This window comes from Heteronotia binoei, chromosome 3 (assembly GCF_032191835.1).
Source record: "Heteronotia binoei isolate CCM8104 ecotype False Entrance Well chromosome 3, APGP_CSIRO_Hbin_v1, whole genome shotgun sequence".
Taxonomy (NCBI): Eukaryota; Metazoa; Chordata; class Lepidosauria; order Squamata; family Gekkonidae; genus Heteronotia; species Heteronotia binoei.
Window position 1 is genome coordinate 58,460,598 of NC_083225.1, and position 17,303 is coordinate 58,477,900.

A 17,303-nucleotide genomic window follows, 5' to 3' on the forward strand; every position below is an offset into this window, starting at 1 on the left:
CCTTGAATGTCCACGAGTTCTTGTATTGTGAGAAAGGGAGAAAAGTACTTCTTTCTGTACTTTCTCCATCCCATGCATAATCTTGTAAACCTCTATCATGTCACCCCGCAGTCGACGTTTCTCCAAGCTAAAGAGCCCCAAGCGTTTTAACCTTTCTTCATAGGGAAAGTGTTCCGAACCTTTAATCATTGTAGTTGCCCTTTTCTGCACTTTTTCCAATGCTATAATATCCTTTTTGAGAATTGGTCACCCCTAAATTTGACACTCCAGGGCTAAGAGGTGCACAAATTAATAAAAATAAAAAATAGTGATCCCGAGCTTCACAGTCCATTTTTACTAGTAGTTCTCTTCAACAGCGGTAAACTCCAGCCGCAGATAAACTCTTTCGCTAGAGATTCCCGGATAGAGGGAGTGGCAAGCATGCCTCCCATAGGGCGCCTCAAGCCTCGTGGGGCGGGCTGGAAAGAGGGAATGGAATGGTGGCTGCCGCATCCGTAGCTTCCAGAGCGAGTGAGTAAACATTGGCATTCGTGACTGCAAGCCAGAACTAGCAGGACCTTCATTTCCTTCAAGGCACATCGGCAGCTGGGGATACAGCTTTTTATACAGTTTCCCCCGATCTGGCGTTAGGTAAAGAGAGGCCCAACTAACTCCAAACTCCTGCAAAAATAGGTCCCGAATCTTGGAGAAAACGCTGCAAAGTCGTCCGTTCTCATTATAGCAGAGATCCCTGACTTAAGGTCTAAAGAGTAGATTCGAACATAGTTTTTAAATTCTGCCCCTTTTCCGAACTCAGTCCACCCTTTGAAGACGCCTCTGCCGCCGGTCCCCCTCCTTCATGGTTCTCTTCAATTCTGTGCTCCCAAAAGTCGACATAGATCTCTGTGAACATGCGGAAGAGATTTACTTTTTACAGTTACGATTATTCCTTGAATAGCTATCCTGATCTACTCTGTAGCTCACTTCCAGCAAGCACTGCTGGACCAATTTTGCACTAGACCTTTAATCCTGGTTTAGCCCTGTCCCCAAACTGACATTCTACACTAGAATCAGAGAAACCAACTCTATGATTTTAGTGTAGAATGTAAGCTTGGGGACAGGGCTAAACCAGGATTAAAGATCTAGCGTGAAATTTGTCTGTGTTTGTTAAATCGCCATAAAAGTATTATGTGTCAACTTGTGAGAGTAAGAATAGCCTGTTTTACAACTCATTCTTATACTGCTTTTGTCCAATGTATTAATAATGGTTTAAATGGTAAACCACCTTGCGCCAAGACTCTGAAGAGGCAACACAAAAATATCTTAAATAAATAAACTTTAATGAGCCAATCCCAACAGCAGATGCCTGCATTTGCATGGGTATGTCTCCTCAGAAAATCACGACAAACCTGAATGGTGTACACAAGGGGACAGTTCCTTTCTGTTGTGAACTAACCAGTCCCCACTGAGTCCAAGTTTAATCAAATTGGTCATTTTAAAGTTTCTATGCCAAAAAGTTCTCCACAGGTAAATACATTAGAGTAACTTTAGTTTTAGCTATATAGTATTGTGAGGTGCCTTTTATAACATTGTATTTAAATTTGCCCTTGTTTAATTTTTGTTACATGTTATAGAACTGTTGCCCAGTACGAAAACTAAACCTCAGTATCGCACTCCCCACCACCCAATTCATGGGTAGAATGTTAACCAAGGACTTTGAAGTTTGCCCTACTTTTCCAGCTCACAAAAAAGATCGTATTCAGCAAGAATGCAGCAATGTTTGACTGTGAAGATAATACATGACATTAAAGATTAGCACTGCCAGCTGCTTTAAGGTTGCTGACAATTTTAAAGTGTAATTAAAGTCTGTAGAGCCAGGGGTTGGTCATGAGGTCTGCTAGTCAGATTCTGGCATAAGTTTTCAGGAGCTGTAGTCCAGAAATCTCAGCTGTTCCACAGAGCTTCACCATCCAGAACTTCTGATCTATGCACTCAACTGGTACTGGATTCTGTAAGGCACTTTTATCACCTACTGTTGGTCTTTTAATTGCCAGGTTTTACAAAGATATGTAATTACTGAACTGTATCGGAAATAAAACCTCAAGACACATTCCTGCCACAAAACTAAGTTTCTTCTTCTGCTTTATTGTTGTTTTATTGGTATAGTTTTAGAGTGGCTTTGTGAATTGTCTTGGACCTCATTTGGTATTTTAGCATTTATACTTATTTTTTTTTAACTTTCTTGGATGTTCTTTGGAATGGAAAAGTGGGGCACAGATTTCTAAAACAGTTGCAAGAGATTTAAACATTACAGTGGGGTTTTTTAGAGTGCACATAAAGTGGGGGGGGGTTAAGTGCACATAAAGCAGGTTTTTTTTTTAAAGTGGATTTGTGTTCTTCAAAAACACAAACCATTTATTTTGCTGTCCTCTAAAATGCATTGTAGCTTGCACTAAACAGTATGTGTAAGGACATAATGGGTTACACCAGCATCAAATTTATACAAACATTTAAGGGTCAGGTTTGCATAGAGGTGAAAAGGAATATTCCAGACCTTGAGATCACACTAACAAATGCACATACCATGGCAGGGACTTTGCTGACAGTGGCAGGGAAGCAGCATATATATGCTTTCTATCAAAGTTTTGTTTTAGGACAAATAGCTGAAACATCTGAGGAAGCTATAGAGGAATAATTGTAGCCTTGCACCTAGCAGAGAGTCAGGTTGAACCTGGGAACTCTCATTCTTTCCTAACATAATGAAGAATGTAAGGATTACCTTGCCACATCAGACCAAAGAACTATCTAGTAAAGTGTTCTGTCCCAACAGTCGACTCTAGGAAAATGCTTTTGGAAAATTCTCAAATAAAGGACTCTCTGTGTGATAGATGTAGTTCTAAAATTACAACATGCCTTTGCCACTGTGTTGGATCAATAATTTTCTCATCCATATTTGTTTGTAAATAGTTCCACTTAAATTTATTAGGCTTACCTCTATGTGAAGATGTTAAAACTGGAATGTTCATTTTTTATATTGGGTTTCAGGTCAGCTGAATCAACACAGACATTTCTTCTCAACTTTCTCCCTGTTCTTCACCTGCATTGCTGCTTTCCTCCAAAGGCAATGTCTTCTGTAAAAATTGAGGTTGCCGTGAAAGAGCATTGCAAGCTTGGAGAGTCGCCTGTATGGGAGGAAAAGGAAAATTCACTCCTCTTTGTGGATATAACTGGCAAAAAGGTCTTCCGATGGAATTCACTTACTAAGGAAATACAAAGTGTTCCTGTGGGTAAGAGCAAGCAGTCAAAAAACTCTACTGATATTGCTCTTAGTCATGCTGAAATATTTCTCTTTGAGTGATCTTAAAAATTAGGTGATCAGAAGTAGCATCACATGCCTTTGGGAACTCTCTCTGGGAGGAGGTTACCACAGAGACTGGTAGCTTCTAAACTTTTCCCTGTGCATGTAGGGGCTGTTCTCTGCAGTAAGAGCACTCTATGTTAAGAAAGTCTGAAAACTGCGTAACAGAATGGAATGTATCAGGAGGGTACCTACATCAGTCTGCAGTAAAAGAACAAGACGAATCCAGTAGCACCTTAAGGACAGACCAAAAAGAGTGCCAGATTATGTGTGTTCAAGACGCAAAGTAGCAAAGTTCCCATCATCAGATACAAGTAGGAGTACAAAATGAGAATATGTGAACAGACATATGTGCTATGAAATCAGGCAGAAAGGTTTTTGAAGAGGCTTGCACAGAATCATTAATAAGAAAAAAAATTAAATTAATGTCACCACTGGTGAGTGACAGTAATAACAATGTGTTGTCTCTGTTGTGGCCCCACTTTGTGGAATTATGTATTTATATGCTCTGCCTTTCTCCCTAGTGGAAAGCCAAAGCATCTTATATTGTTCTCCTGCCCTCCATTTTATCATCACAAGAACCCTGTGAGGTAGGTTGGGCTGAGAGACTGTGGCAGGCCCACGGTCACCCGGGGGGATTTGAACTCAGGTCTCTTAGATACAAGGCCACCGCTCTTAAGCACTACACTACACTGGCTCTTAACAGAATGGCCTGCTTGATGAGTTCAGGAGAGCTCCCACGCTTCTGTCATGGAGTTGTTCAGAAGGGCTTTTTCTGTAAGGGTAATGGGGCTATAATATAATAGAATGGTTTGGGAAGGCACTATATAAAAGGACAGGGGATATTATCTGTTTGCTGCACATATTATCCTGTTGTCACTGTGTTATTTTCTGCTGATGTTAATAACATTTCCCTGCACTATATCATATGTTATGCTTGTTAAATTTTTGGTAATCCTAGTACACTGCTTATTAGATGACTCATCACACTGATTGTATCAGCTTATGTTTGTGCAACGCATTCTGAGAAAGTTAGACTATAAATATAGCAAATATTAGATTTAAAACCAACATAATGAATAATAGCAATAGCTAAAAACTGAAATATCTCAAGTCATAGAAAGACCCAACAACAAGTAAAAATGTACATTATTTAAGAATACATAGAAGCAGTCTAAGCCCCAATCATTCTGTTTTCTACAAAACGTATTTCAAGTTGGCTGCCAGTCAGTAACTTTTTCCAGAATAGGGTACAAAGTGCACTGCTTTTTCTGGTTCATACCCGGAGAAACCCTCTGATCCACATGCATCCTTGGAGCATACACATAGGATATATAAGCACACTTTTACAAATTGGTAAGAATACATTTTAAAGAAAAAGCAACAGCAAGCCTTGTGACACCCTGAAGACTAACAACCTGAGATTGTGAGGATGGTATCCATCAGGTGCGTATGCTGGATGGATTTGTACTTGTTCAGCTGGATAATTGGGTTGTTGAAGTCCTAATGGATTATTTCAAGCGCCTATAAGTTCATCTGATGAAGATACTATCTGTGTATCTTGTGGAAGCACTGTTCTGAATTAGTCACACATATGTTGTCCTGCTGTGGAGGTGTGAAGTATTGTTGATCTGAAGATACAAACTTTCAAGTTGAAATCTTGTCTTTCAATATTAAATCATGATTTTCTGAAGGGACTGTCAACTGCTGTCATAGTTATCCCTCAACATCTTCTTTTATGTGGCCCCCATGTTATTTGAGGGGTTCTTGGTTATCCCTTGGTGTTGTTTGTGTATTATCTATTGGGCTGTGAAGCCAGATGAAAAGGGCAGTTTTCTAAACAATGAGCCCTTGTAGAATTAGAAGTTGAGGTCAGCAACCATTCATGTTAGTGTCAGAGAAGTATTTAGATTATAACAGAAGATAAAAGGGATTCTGAAGTCAGAAATGTATATAGACTTTAGTTATAGAAACTTGGTTCTCATCTCATCTGAAGGATTTTCAAAATTGGATAGGCAATCAGATGCCTGGAACACAATCCAATCAGACAAATGATGGACCAGAATTCAGTCAGGAACTTGTTGAAGTCTCTTTGAATTATGATCCAGGCAAGACTCATGCATTAATCCTGCATATATTTTGGCTATTTAAATTGCATTGAAATCAGTGGGATTTAAGTAGTTTAACTGTGAGCAGAAGTGGACTTATACTGAAAATCTTACCCATTCAGATGCCACCTCACATTTATCTTACCTATTTAAATGGGATATAAAGATATATATTCTTTTTTTTAATTCTTTCCATGCACTCTTCTCAGTAGAAGTACCCTGTTCAGTTGTGAGGTCAGATCTGCACCATTAAATAGTTCCACTATTTTAATTAGTATGCCATTTTTCTGCACAAGGCCCACAACATGACGATACATTAACAATTGTGAAACTTTCTGAAAAAGGCATAAGACCATAGATATTTTAAAAACCCACCATAAAATCCCCACACCCACCACATGTTTATAGAGGAGGAAATACCAGAATATGATATTTTTCAGATACTGTTTGCCAAGGCTGATAAAATAGGAATATTTTTGAAAGCAGCCTAAAATAATTCACTGTTGCAGTCTTCTGAGTCTCCAGAAAAGCAATTCCACAACTTTGATGCCACTAAAAAATACTAAGTTTGGGGTGCTCACAAATCTTGTTTGGGCAAACAGAGGCGCATACAGAAAGAAGTATTTCCTAAATTAAGCAATTTTTGGACTGTGTAGGTCTGTAAAATTGTAATCAGCACTTTGAGTTCAACCTGGCAGAAATCGCACTGGGAGTCAGTATAGATGACCAAAATAGGTCCAGAATGAGATAAGAACATAACCAACAGGTGGTGGCATTTTGATCTATCTTAATTTTTTGGAAAGGCATCTTCATGTAGAGCACACTGTTGAGAGACAGTGTGGCATTGTACTGAGAATGCTGGACCTGTTCTTGGTGAATCTGTGGAACAGCATGTTAGCTAAAATCACAAAGAAATTTAGCAAATATATTTTGGTGCATGCTTTCAAGATCATGAACCTATTTCATCATATAGGTGCATACCTAAGTACAGATAAGGAGGGGGAGGCAATTTTTATTACAAAGTGATGCTAGAATGTTCAGAAATACAAAAGAGAGATGCATGATGTTACTGTCTAGAACTCAAATGAAAACAAGACCCAAGGGAAAAAAAAATAAAGATTCAGTCAGAGTAGATTTGTCTAAGATGGTGAGGAAATGTGTTAACTATAGAATCCAAACATTTGCCAAATGCAATTGTATGTACAAATTGGCTTACATAAGATTCCCATATTTTCCATCTGATAAGGCCCAGTCCTAAATATCTACCATCTTTGAACAAGAGGTTCTCAAGGCACTGCTGCGGTGGGGAGGGCGGGATATAACTCAAATCAAATAAAAAATAAAATAAAGATAAATAAAATAAACTATTGAAGCACTTACTCTACTGCTGGTTTTGTTTTTTTCGTATAACTTGTCATCCCTAATTTCCAGATGCTCCAGTGAGCTTAGTGTCTCTTCGCAAATGTGGTGGTTACATTATTACACAAGGAACCCGGTTTGCTTCTCTGAACTGGCAAAACAAGTCTGTAACCACCATTAATCATGTGGATGAGGATAAATCCAATAATCGGTTTAATGATGGAAAGGTGGATCCTGCAGGAAGACTGTTTGCAGGTTAGTTGATCATAATTACATTTTTAAGCATCTTCATTTTATTTAATTTTTGGTTTTGGTTGTAGAATATTTGGTTTTGGTTGTAATTAATTGTGTGGCTAATTCCATTGCTTTGGATTTGTTTCATGAACAGTAATCTCTCATAATCCTTGCTTGAAACTAAGGAAAGTTTGAGAAACAGCCTTGTGATGTACCATGGAGATTTGCTATGCAAACAGAAAGGACCAAGGGGAGAAAAACCCTACCAGAGGTTTAAGTATCTTTTGAGATTATAGCCTTCATAAATAACATCAGTAGTTCATTAGACCAGCCCACACATGTTTGCAGTGTGCATGTTATGTGTGCATGTATGGGTGTGCATATGCAAATCTTTGTAGGTGCACACTCCAAACAGATGTCCAGCTGCATTGATGGGTAAGGCCGGGAGTCAGGTCCCATGTTGTTGCACATTATTAATGGCATCAGACCTGGCTACAATTACCCATCCAGTAAGAACATAAGAGAAGTCATGTTGGATCAGGCCAATGACCCATCCAGTCCAACACTCTGTATCACAGAGTGGCCAATATATATACACATGCACACACACTGTGGCTAATAGCCACTGATGGACCTCTGCTTCATATTTTTATGCAATCCCCTCTTGAAGCTGGCTATGCTTGTAGCCGCAACCACCTCCTGTGGCAGTGAATTCCACATGTTAATCACCCTTTGGGTGAAGAAGTACTTCCTTTTATCCGTTTTAACCTGACTGCTCAGCAATTTCTCGTATTGCGAGAAAAGGAGAAAAGGACTTCTTTCTCTACCTTCTCCATCCCATGCATAATCTTGTAAACCTCTATCATGTCACCCCGCAGTCGACGTTTCTCCAGGCTAAAGAGCCCCAAGCGTTTTAACCTTTCTTCATAGGAAAAGTGTTCCAAACTTTAATCATTCTAGTAGCCTTTTTCTGGACTTTTTTCAATTCTATAATATCCTTTTTGAGGTGCGGTGACCAGAATTGCACACAGTACTCCAAATGAGACCACGCCATTGATTTATACAGGGGCATTATGATACTGGCTGAGTAGCAGTTAAGCTTTGGCCTTCCTTCAACAGGGATCCCCACACGCTCAGAGAACAATCCTAAAATGATCTATTCAGTGTTGCTTACTTCCAGGAAAATATATTAGGATTTTGCTATTAGTTCTGGATGTGATTGTGTTTTTCTTTAAAAAAAAATCCAGCCCATTTTTGTGCATTCTGTTAAATTTGTTGGGACAATTATTGCCAGTCTCCAAATGATTAAATGTCTGTTTTCACTGGGGTAGGTTTTTTTTATTGTAAAATTAATTACTGTTAACTGTTATAAACCCATTTATCTCCCAGGCTTATGTTTCTGAGCAGACTTAAAATATCTCTGAAAATAAGAATTGCCATAGTTTGTTTATTATTTCTTTTTTGCTGACACTTAAAAGTTTGCTCAATAGTATTGATAATGCATTGTTTTTGTCATTTTGCACTTAAATTATTCCTTACTCCTCAAAACTACCTTGACTTTCTTCAAAACCCATAAAATATATGTAGAGAAGGGGGAAAACACAATAAAATATATAAATGCCCTGTCAATGGAACACAGCCTGCAAGCCTACTGTAGTGAGAACTAAAAGCCAAAAAGCAATTTTTATCGTTCTGTGTACACTTTGTTTTGATGAACAAATGTAACAGGAGAACTTGGGGTATGTTCTGATGATTCTGTTGTATAGTAGGGGGTGGGATAGTAGGAATGTCTGGGTCTTTCTTTGGCTCTGAAAGTTCTGTGGAATTCCAATTTGGTGGAAGATTAAGGTTTGGAACTACCTGAGCTTTCCCACAGAGCACAACTTTCATATTTTCCTCGTCCCACAACAGCTCAAAATGGTGGGCATCTTTGGTTGCACTGGAAGAGAGATTCAAGAATTGTCTTGCCCATAGATAATTTATCGGACATATATGTAGCTGGTGGATGTTAGAGACCTTGTACACCTCCACCTTCCATTTCAGGATGCCCCACAGTTGCTCAATAGGGTTTAGGTCTGGAGACATGCTTGACCATCACCTTTACCCTCAGCTTCTTTAGCAAGGCAGTGGTCATTCTGGAGGTGTGTTTGGGGTCATTATCATGTTGGAATACTGCCCTGCGGTCCAGTCTACGAAGGGAGGGGATCATGCTCTGCTTCAGTATGTCACAGTACATGTTGGCATTCATGGTTCCAGTCTACGAAGGGAGGGGATCATGCTCTGCTTCAGTATGTCACAGTACATGTTGGCATTCATGGTTCCCTCAATGAACTGTAGCTCCCCAGTGCTGGCAGCACTCATGCAGCCCCAGACCATGACCAGCACCACCATGCTTGACTGTAGGCAAGACACACTTGTCTTTGTACTCCTCACCTGGTTGCTGCCACACACGCTTGACACCATCTGAACTAAATTGGTCTGCAGGGCTGTCGTCCCAGAAGGAAGCCTCTTCTAAAGATGATGCACAAGAAAGGCTGCAAACGGTTTGCTGCAGACAAGCAGACTAAGGACATGGATTTCTGGAACCACGTCCTGTGGTCCAGTGAGACCAAGATAAACTTATTTGATTCAGATGGTGTCAAGTGTGTGTGGCGGCAACCAGGTGAGGAGTACAAAGACAATTGTGTCTTGCCAACAATCAAGCATGGTGGTTGAAATGTCATGGTCTGGGGCTGCATGAGTGCTGCCGGCACTGGGGAGCTACATTTCTTTGAGAGAACTATGAATGCCAACATGTACTGTGACATACTGAAGCAGAGCATGGTCCCCTCCCTTCGGAGACTGGGCCACAGGGTTTGTAGAATCTTTCGGGCTCAAATGTTCGGTGAGTTTGGTGAGTTCAAATCCCGAGCCACACACAAATGTGGGTACTGCCTTCCTGCCCTACATAAAATCTGTCACTGACCGCATTGGCAAAATTCTCAAACGTCACAATGTTGACACAGTCTTCAAGCCCACACAACAGATCCGCCACATGCTGCACTCGGCCAAAGATATGAGAGATCCACTTTCAACCCCTGGAGTCTACAAAATACTCTGCTCCTGTGGTGCAGTCTACATTGGCACTACCCAACGCAGTATCAACACCCGTCTCACCGAACACAAGAGACACTGTCGCTTGTTTCAGCCAGAAAAATCAGCTGTAGCTGAACATGCACTTCAAGAAGAAGACCACGTCATCCACTTTGAAAGAACTGAAGTCCTTTCTACGGTCTCACATTATCATACCCGCCTGAACAGAGAAGCTATTGAGATTTACAAACACCAGCACAATTTTAACAGAAAGGAAGAAGGCATTTTCATCCACCAATCTTGGTACCCTGTTCTGCAAAACACCCTACAGACTATAAATCGCAGAAAGTCACAGAACAACCAGTACATTCCACAGACAATCAGCACAGTCAACAACCATCTTCCTTATCTTCACACCCCTTCCAACCCTCCCAGCAATTAACACAGAACAATGGTCACATTCAACAGCCAGTTTCCTTATCACTACCCTTCCAGGAAGCCCCACCAAACAATGGGCACATCCACAAACCAATTGCCCTTTCACCACACCCCCTCCAGCCTATAAATAGCAGCTCTCCAGCAGCCCTGGCCCCACTCAATGCACAGCAGCCAAGAAGGTCAGAGCGCCTGCTCCGGCTGCAACTCCACTGAGGATGTTCTCCGCAGCTGAGAACGAAACGTCTGGAAGGAAAACTTTCTCCAGTAGAACACGGCACTTGAGCCCGAAAGATTATACAAACCCTAATATATATTTGTGTTTGTATTCTTTATGAAATTTATATCTCTGCTACCTAATCTTAAATATATACACACATGGCCTGACCCAACATGGCTTGTCCCAACCTGACATGGCCCGGCCCCTCAAGGTCTCATTTATGTTAGATCTGGCCCTCATAACAAATGAGTTTGACATACCTGACTAGCCTAACAGGCACCCTGTCACTCAGTCTTCAACCTTTATCTCTCTTAGATGTCATTAACATAAAGGTCTTAAATCCTTGAAGGAATATATTACTGAATGTCCATGTCTTCTGTAATAATATAATTGCAAAAGTAGGTAATTTCTTAATCTCAGGAGTTGAGTACCAACCAGCTATATTCCATGACAAAATGCTTGCTGTGGTACCATCACAAAGTCATTTTAAGTTATTCTGTTTAGTTGATGGAACATTCCCTTGTGGAACTTTGTAAGTGGATTTTCTGCCTTAATAGGGAGTACCACAAGTCACCATATTCTTGGATTTGTCTACAGCTTCCAACTCACAAGATTTGAGATTGGAGTTTGTTTTACCAAAATGGGATTTGTCTTGTTTTTTTCACAATCAGTTGGTGAGACCAAGCCTAATTATTTATTGTTTGCTACTGAGTCTAGGGAAAAGTAGTATTGGAGCCTGTCTTTTATTGAAGAGGCCCTGGCCAACCTTGTCACACTGTTTATTTTATTTTTTGTTCTCTGCTTGCTAACAGCCGAAAATCTGTGTTCTTCTAGGCACAATGGGTAATGAGATTCGGCCTGCAGTGCTAGAGAGGAAACAAGGTTCTCTCTTCACCCTGTTCCCTGACCACTCTGTAGTGAAAAACTTTGACTGTGTGGACATCTCCAATGGTTTGGATTGGTCGCTGGATCACAGAACGTTCTTTTACATCGATAGTCTCTCGTACTCTGTGGATGCCTTTGACTATGACCTGCAAACAGGACAGCTTTGTATGGTTTTCTTGTTTTGGGATCCATAAAATATTCAACTGGTTTTCTACCAAGCACCACAACAGCTTTTATGAATAGTTGCAGCATTATTTTATAGATTAAAAACATTGAAATAATGAGGTTGCTTTTTTACTGTATCACCTAAATATCAAAGACAAAGGCACATTTATTATTATGTACAATAATGTAATATTAATTATTTAAAATGCTTCTCTTTTTGTTACAGAGAAAGTGTGGAAGTAGGAAAGATTGTATACTTTAGTTGAAAAACAGCATTTACCTCTGAATTTATTATCCTTTAGTTTACACTTCTATACTGCCTTTCCTTGTTCGTGTCTCCAGCCATATACATAGGATTCCTTGGTGGTTTCCTATCCACACATCAGACTCAGATCTGCCTGGCTATAGCATGATTGTTGCATCCTGCTTATTTTACTACTGCAGAAAGGATGCTTGTCTTTAGAGAGTAATTTTCACTGCTGTTGCTTCCAGAATGCAGCTGGTTTGTGGTTTGTGCAAATGATGGGAAAATGAAGCAGAGGAGGACTGGAGAATCCCAATGTGATTGCACTTAACTTGATTGCATAATGGGAAAGGGCAGCATGCACTGCATCAAGGATCTCTTTTCTGTCATATTCGAGTATGTGACATGGTTAAAGCGAATAACCTAGGATTGATCTAAGAATTACGCATGGCTTTGCATTTCAGATCCTGATATTTGCACGTTATGGAAGTACATATTACTGGAAAAGCCATGGTTATAAAGTGGTAAAAAGCTGTTGTTTGATAGTATACTGTCAACAGATAGATTTGTGTTAGCAAGAAACAGGATGGAAGTGTTTCCTTATCTTTTGCATGCTATTTTCAGATGCAGTCAAGTCAAAGTTAATATCTACAGATGATCTTACTAATATTGGAGATGCGCAGTATCACTGTCCTTTGAAGTCAATTTAAATTGCAGTTTTGTGACGAAGGCTCATGCTTCTTATCTGTGTTTTGTCTTCCAACTAGCTAGTCCAGTTTGGCTGCTAGCCTAGCACAAACACTGATTACTTGTGTCTGCTTAATGTGTTATCTTTGGAGGCCTGGATTTGCAATTGGCAGTATGATTAGTAATACCTCCATCTGTTATCCTTTTCTGCTGTAATGTCACCCTGAATAAAATCATGGCTCTTTAAGGCTTGCATTTTGCAAGTTAGAATCTTTTTTTGCATAACCCCAAGGAGATTGGGTGCCTCCTCCCTGGATGAAGAGGTGCCAGTTGTGGTAGGCACTCTTGTATATATTTTGTTTGGATTGTATGAATGAGTTCTGTGTGGGTCTCTGCCATGAAGCATGCTTCCTCTTGCACTAGTACTTGTGTCTGCGCAAGGGCTTGGTCTTTAATTTTTCACTAATAATTATTCTAGCACTAGAGGATGTGTGCTTCACGGCAGAGTCTAGCATGCTGAAACTCATTAATAGGATCCAAGCCCAAGTGTTCAGATGTAAGGCACCTACTCCCAAACAGCTTGTCAGCTAATTAATATAATGCTGATACAGTTAAACCAGTTAATTAAATGTAGAATAAATTGAAAATAAAAAAAATATAAGGATACATTTAGTACTTCCAAAATGCTATTCATGTATACTAAATACTATTCATGAGAGTTTATCTGAAGAGGGTCAAATTTCTTAATATTGAATTGGGCTGATTTTTACAGAGGAAGGAATTCACAATTTGATTATAGGAATTTCTTGCATGACATAATTAAAGAGTTGTGCCCACTGCGTGAATTGTTGGCAGGAATGCCTGCTACATATTGTGTTTCCACCCTATTCCAGCCCCATGTGCTAATTAAATCTTGTAAGAGTCTAGGCTGGGTGTGGTCCCCCTCCCTCCAACACCAGCATCCAGGAAAATTGTTATGCTTTTTAGCTTTTCTTGCTTCAGGAAACTGTTGACTTATGAAGGAACTAAGGTGTGGTTTATTCCCTAAAGTATGTCATTGTCTTTCTACAGCCAACCGCAGAAGTATATATAAGATGGAAAAAGAAGACAGCATTCCTGATGGGATGAGTATTGATACAGAAGGCAAACTCTGGATTGCCTGTTACAATGGAGGACGAGTGATCCGTATAGATCCTGAGACGGGTAAGCAGATGTAAAAGGAAAATGCACCACAGCTAAAGAAGAGACTTCACATGCCCTGATGGAACACACATGCCCCCCCCCCCCTTACTGGGGTGAATAAGGCCTCCCCTGGGACATTCTGGCTTGGGAAGATGGTGCAGAGAGAAAGCTGAAGCCCCTTCTCTCTGCTGTGCCATAGTCCTGATCCGAATCAGAGCCCTGCACCCTTGGGAAATAAGTTTCCTCATACCAGATGTTAGACTTTGAGTCACAATTAAGTTGGGGTGAACCCAAACATAACCTGAAAAATCTTAACATTTTGTTTGGCCCAGTAGTGAAATATGGACACACAGACAGGCATAGGGCAGATGGTGTAGGTAAAGTGTGGTCAGCTTTAGTCAGAGGATTTCATATAGGAGAAGAGAATGTGAGAGCAAACTCATCCTCCTCTAACCCATTTCTGTATGCTGCAGGATCACAAAATCATGCACTGCTATCAGTTTGCATATCAAAATTACTTACATTAATTTTGAAGAAACATTCAGTTCAAAGAATACTAATTTATATATAGTTTTGATGATTAGTGCACTTTTGAATGAGAGCATCCCATGTTGGCCAAAGACTCTTTCAATTAAAACATGTTTTTTTTTCATAACTGTCCTAATTATTACTATATCCAGCGACTACTAATTTGTACAAAATGCCTTTCAACAGTAAATAGTGATGAAAATTAATTAACCAAAATAACCAAGCTAAAAATGACAGCAGGAAACAAACTGTTTTATATTTCAAACCAGTTTTAATAACTGCTGCATAGAAACAATGCTAGAGGAAGCAGATTAACATGTACAAACATGTACAATCAGACAGACCTCAACATGTACAATCAGTTAAATAATCACAGTATGTATAAACTAGGATCTGGGAGAACCAAGTTTAAAAAGTCCCTACTGTGCCATAACTTTTGCTCGGTATTTAGGGGCAGTCATTCTCTCTCAATCTACCTCATTAAGTGGCTGTGAAAATAAAATGGGAAGGGACAGGATAATCCAATATATAATCACAAAATCATCATTAAAAGAAAAAATAATAAATGCCACCTAAAGCAGATGAAAGTGAAAGGTCTTTGGATGATAAATGCAAGCAACAGAGCCCCCAGATGAACATCCCAGGAAGAAGATTCATACATTAGCATTACCATTGAGAAAAGTATCAATCATCTCCCTTCTTTAGGTGGAGATACTAGAGAACAGTCACTGAGGAAGACTCCACAGAAACTTTAAGCATCCCCTTTCCATTTCAGAAAGCAAAACTGGAAACTTCTGGCTTTAGGTCAGGAGGTCATAGGCCTTTAATACAAAGTATAATACCAGTCAAAGGGATATAAATCCAGATCCACACTCTACACACCATCTTTAGCCTCCAGCACTTACCCTGATATTAGAGAGTCAATGAAATGTACATGTATTGTATGGGGAAAGCTTATTGAAACCATTCTCATACCAGTTGGGATTTCTTTATGCTAAAAGCTGTGCAGTTACCTGAGAGACAATATGTGTTCTATAAAAGTTGTCTTATGTGCCTCCTGTGATGTGTTGCACACCCTGCCTATAGTATATTAAGACCTTTTTCCAAGTTTCAGTTCAAAGTTGTTTTTCTCACTGCTTTAGCAACCAGATATTCCCAAGCTGTGTCACTTAAATACAGGTGTGCCCATCATGTAATCCTTTAAAATTTCATTCAAAAGCGATGAACACTAGTAAGTCAACCACCTCTGTCCTGCCCTTGATATTTGCTTTTTGCTGCATTGAAACCTCCTTTTGAAAAACCTGTGGAAATCTCTCTGCAGCATTGAGAAGATGTTTGCCTTGTTAGTATAGTTTCTTCTTTTGAAATGGAATAAAGGTTATGTTCTCGTATTCAAGGCTGTCCCCCACTTCACCAGGACTTCTTTTAGTTGCATTATGGTGGGATTGTGTAGAACACAACTGAGTGCTGAATTGGGAGTTAGTGGGACTCCTGCAGATTCTAAACTGGGCACACTTCATCTAATTATCCAGTGAAGCCCTAAGAAGGAATATGTGTGTTTTAATAGGAAAACGGATCCAGATGATCAAGTTGCCTGTTGATCAGACTACTTCCTGCTGTTTTGGTGGGCCTGATTATTCAGAATTGTATGTCACTTCTGCTTCCCAAGGAATGGATGCGGCTGCATGGTCACGGGAGCCACAGGCTGGCAATGTTTTCAAGGTGATTCAGTAGTTTCAATGCTTTTGAAAGGATTGGGGAAAGTTGTCTGGGGTCAAGTATATAAGTTATTTTTTAAAAAAATTGTGAAATATGTTTGGTTTTCATTGTATAATTTATTTTTTCAATCCTGTGCAAACGGAGGCGCCCTCACACAAAACTTTCCAACCTCCCCTCCCTCCCGCAGCAGCATGCCATGACCTCAGAAACTTTGTCCTTTCTGGTTGGTGGACTTCCACAAACAGTGTAAGGGGCCAAGTGGGAGGGTCTGATTTTCACCAGTGGCAAACTGGTGAAAATCACCTTCTTCTGGTTGGAAGCCTTTAAGTGTGTTTATGTTATAAGATTGATTCCGGCTGACTGGCTTGATCACTAAGATCTTGCTCGTAACATTTGTTTTAATGAAAAACTCATTTTAAAAATGCTATTAACTCTAATGAGGTCAGAATTCCTATTGAATTTTTGCTGCTGAAGTCTATGAGGAACAAAACAAAATGTCTCAAAATAGATGCAGCAAACATTTGCATTTGAACAAATAATTTTTAGTTAATTACCAAATACATGGATGACTGTGTATTCTCTTTCTTGCCCTTTTGGAAACAGATAACTGGACTTGGAGTCAAAGGAGTCCCATCATACTCATATGCGGGTTAACAATTAACCTTTAAGCAGAAGATCAGTATCAAGAACAGCAAAAAAAAAAAAAAAACCGGGAATTTGCAAGTTTGGAAGTTTTTGTCTCCTGGTGTGACACAGAGGTAGTAAGACTAAATATCACACAAATATGTGAGATAATTTTTAATTTACTAACATACAGATTATGGGTTTTCCCATTAATGAAATAATTTCTTTTCTAATAAAGGTTGACGTATGTACAATGAGTATGTTTTCTATAGTGAGCATGCCTCATTTCTTTCCTAATAAAGTATAAAGTATGTTACAATGAGTGGGAATGGCTTGCAGAACTGTGCATTCAAACACTGATTCCCCACCCCCTTCCCCCCAAAATATTGAAAACAGAGCCATAGCTGTCCTCTGGTAAATAGCTAGATTTTGTTCACTTAGTGTGGTTCATCTAGCATTTCTTAAAGCTATTGCATACCTGTTCTGGCCATGCAAGACCTTTAT

The 17,303-nt window shown here is 39.7% G+C and overlaps 1 protein-coding gene across 2 annotated transcripts; it reads left to right on the plus strand.

Annotated features, from left to right (window-relative positions):
• Window positions 1-411: 411 nt before the first annotated feature.
• On the plus strand, window positions 412-17,056 carry LOC132568263 (regucalcin-like). 2 transcript variants are annotated; one of them, XM_060233890.1, is made up of 7 exons: window positions 412-510; window positions 3,025-3,266; window positions 6,877-7,059; window positions 11,600-11,815; window positions 13,818-13,949; window positions 16,024-16,178; window positions 16,779-17,056. In XM_060233890.1, the coding sequence occupies exons 2-7, from the start codon at window positions 3,104-3,106 to the stop codon at window positions 16,827-16,829; spliced, it is 900 nt and encodes a 299-aa protein (XP_060089873.1). In that variant the 5' UTR covers window positions 412-510; window positions 3,025-3,103; the 3' UTR covers window positions 16,830-17,056. The 2 variants fall into 2 exon arrangements, with proteins under 2 accessions (XP_060089873.1, XP_060089875.1); XM_060233892.1 differs by lacking the exon at window positions 412-510 and adding an exon at window positions 1,859-1,990 and having other exon boundaries at window positions 3,101-3,266.
• Window positions 17,057-17,303: the final 247 nt, after the last annotated feature.

Excerpts from the sequence above, each read along its gene's own strand:
- LOC132568263 (XM_060233890.1), top strand. The coding sequence starts at position 3,104 with ATGTCTTCTGTAAAAATTGAGGTTGCCGTGAAAGAGCATTGCAAGCTT. Across the intron at positions 11,816-13,817 it reads CCTGCAAACAGGACAGCTTT|CCAACCGCAGAAGTATATAT; the intron begins GTATGGTTTTCT and ends GTCTTTCTACAG. Across the intron at positions 13,950-16,023 it reads CCGTATAGATCCTGAGACGG|GAAAACGGATCCAGATGATC; the intron begins GTAAGCAGATGT and ends GTGTTTTAATAG.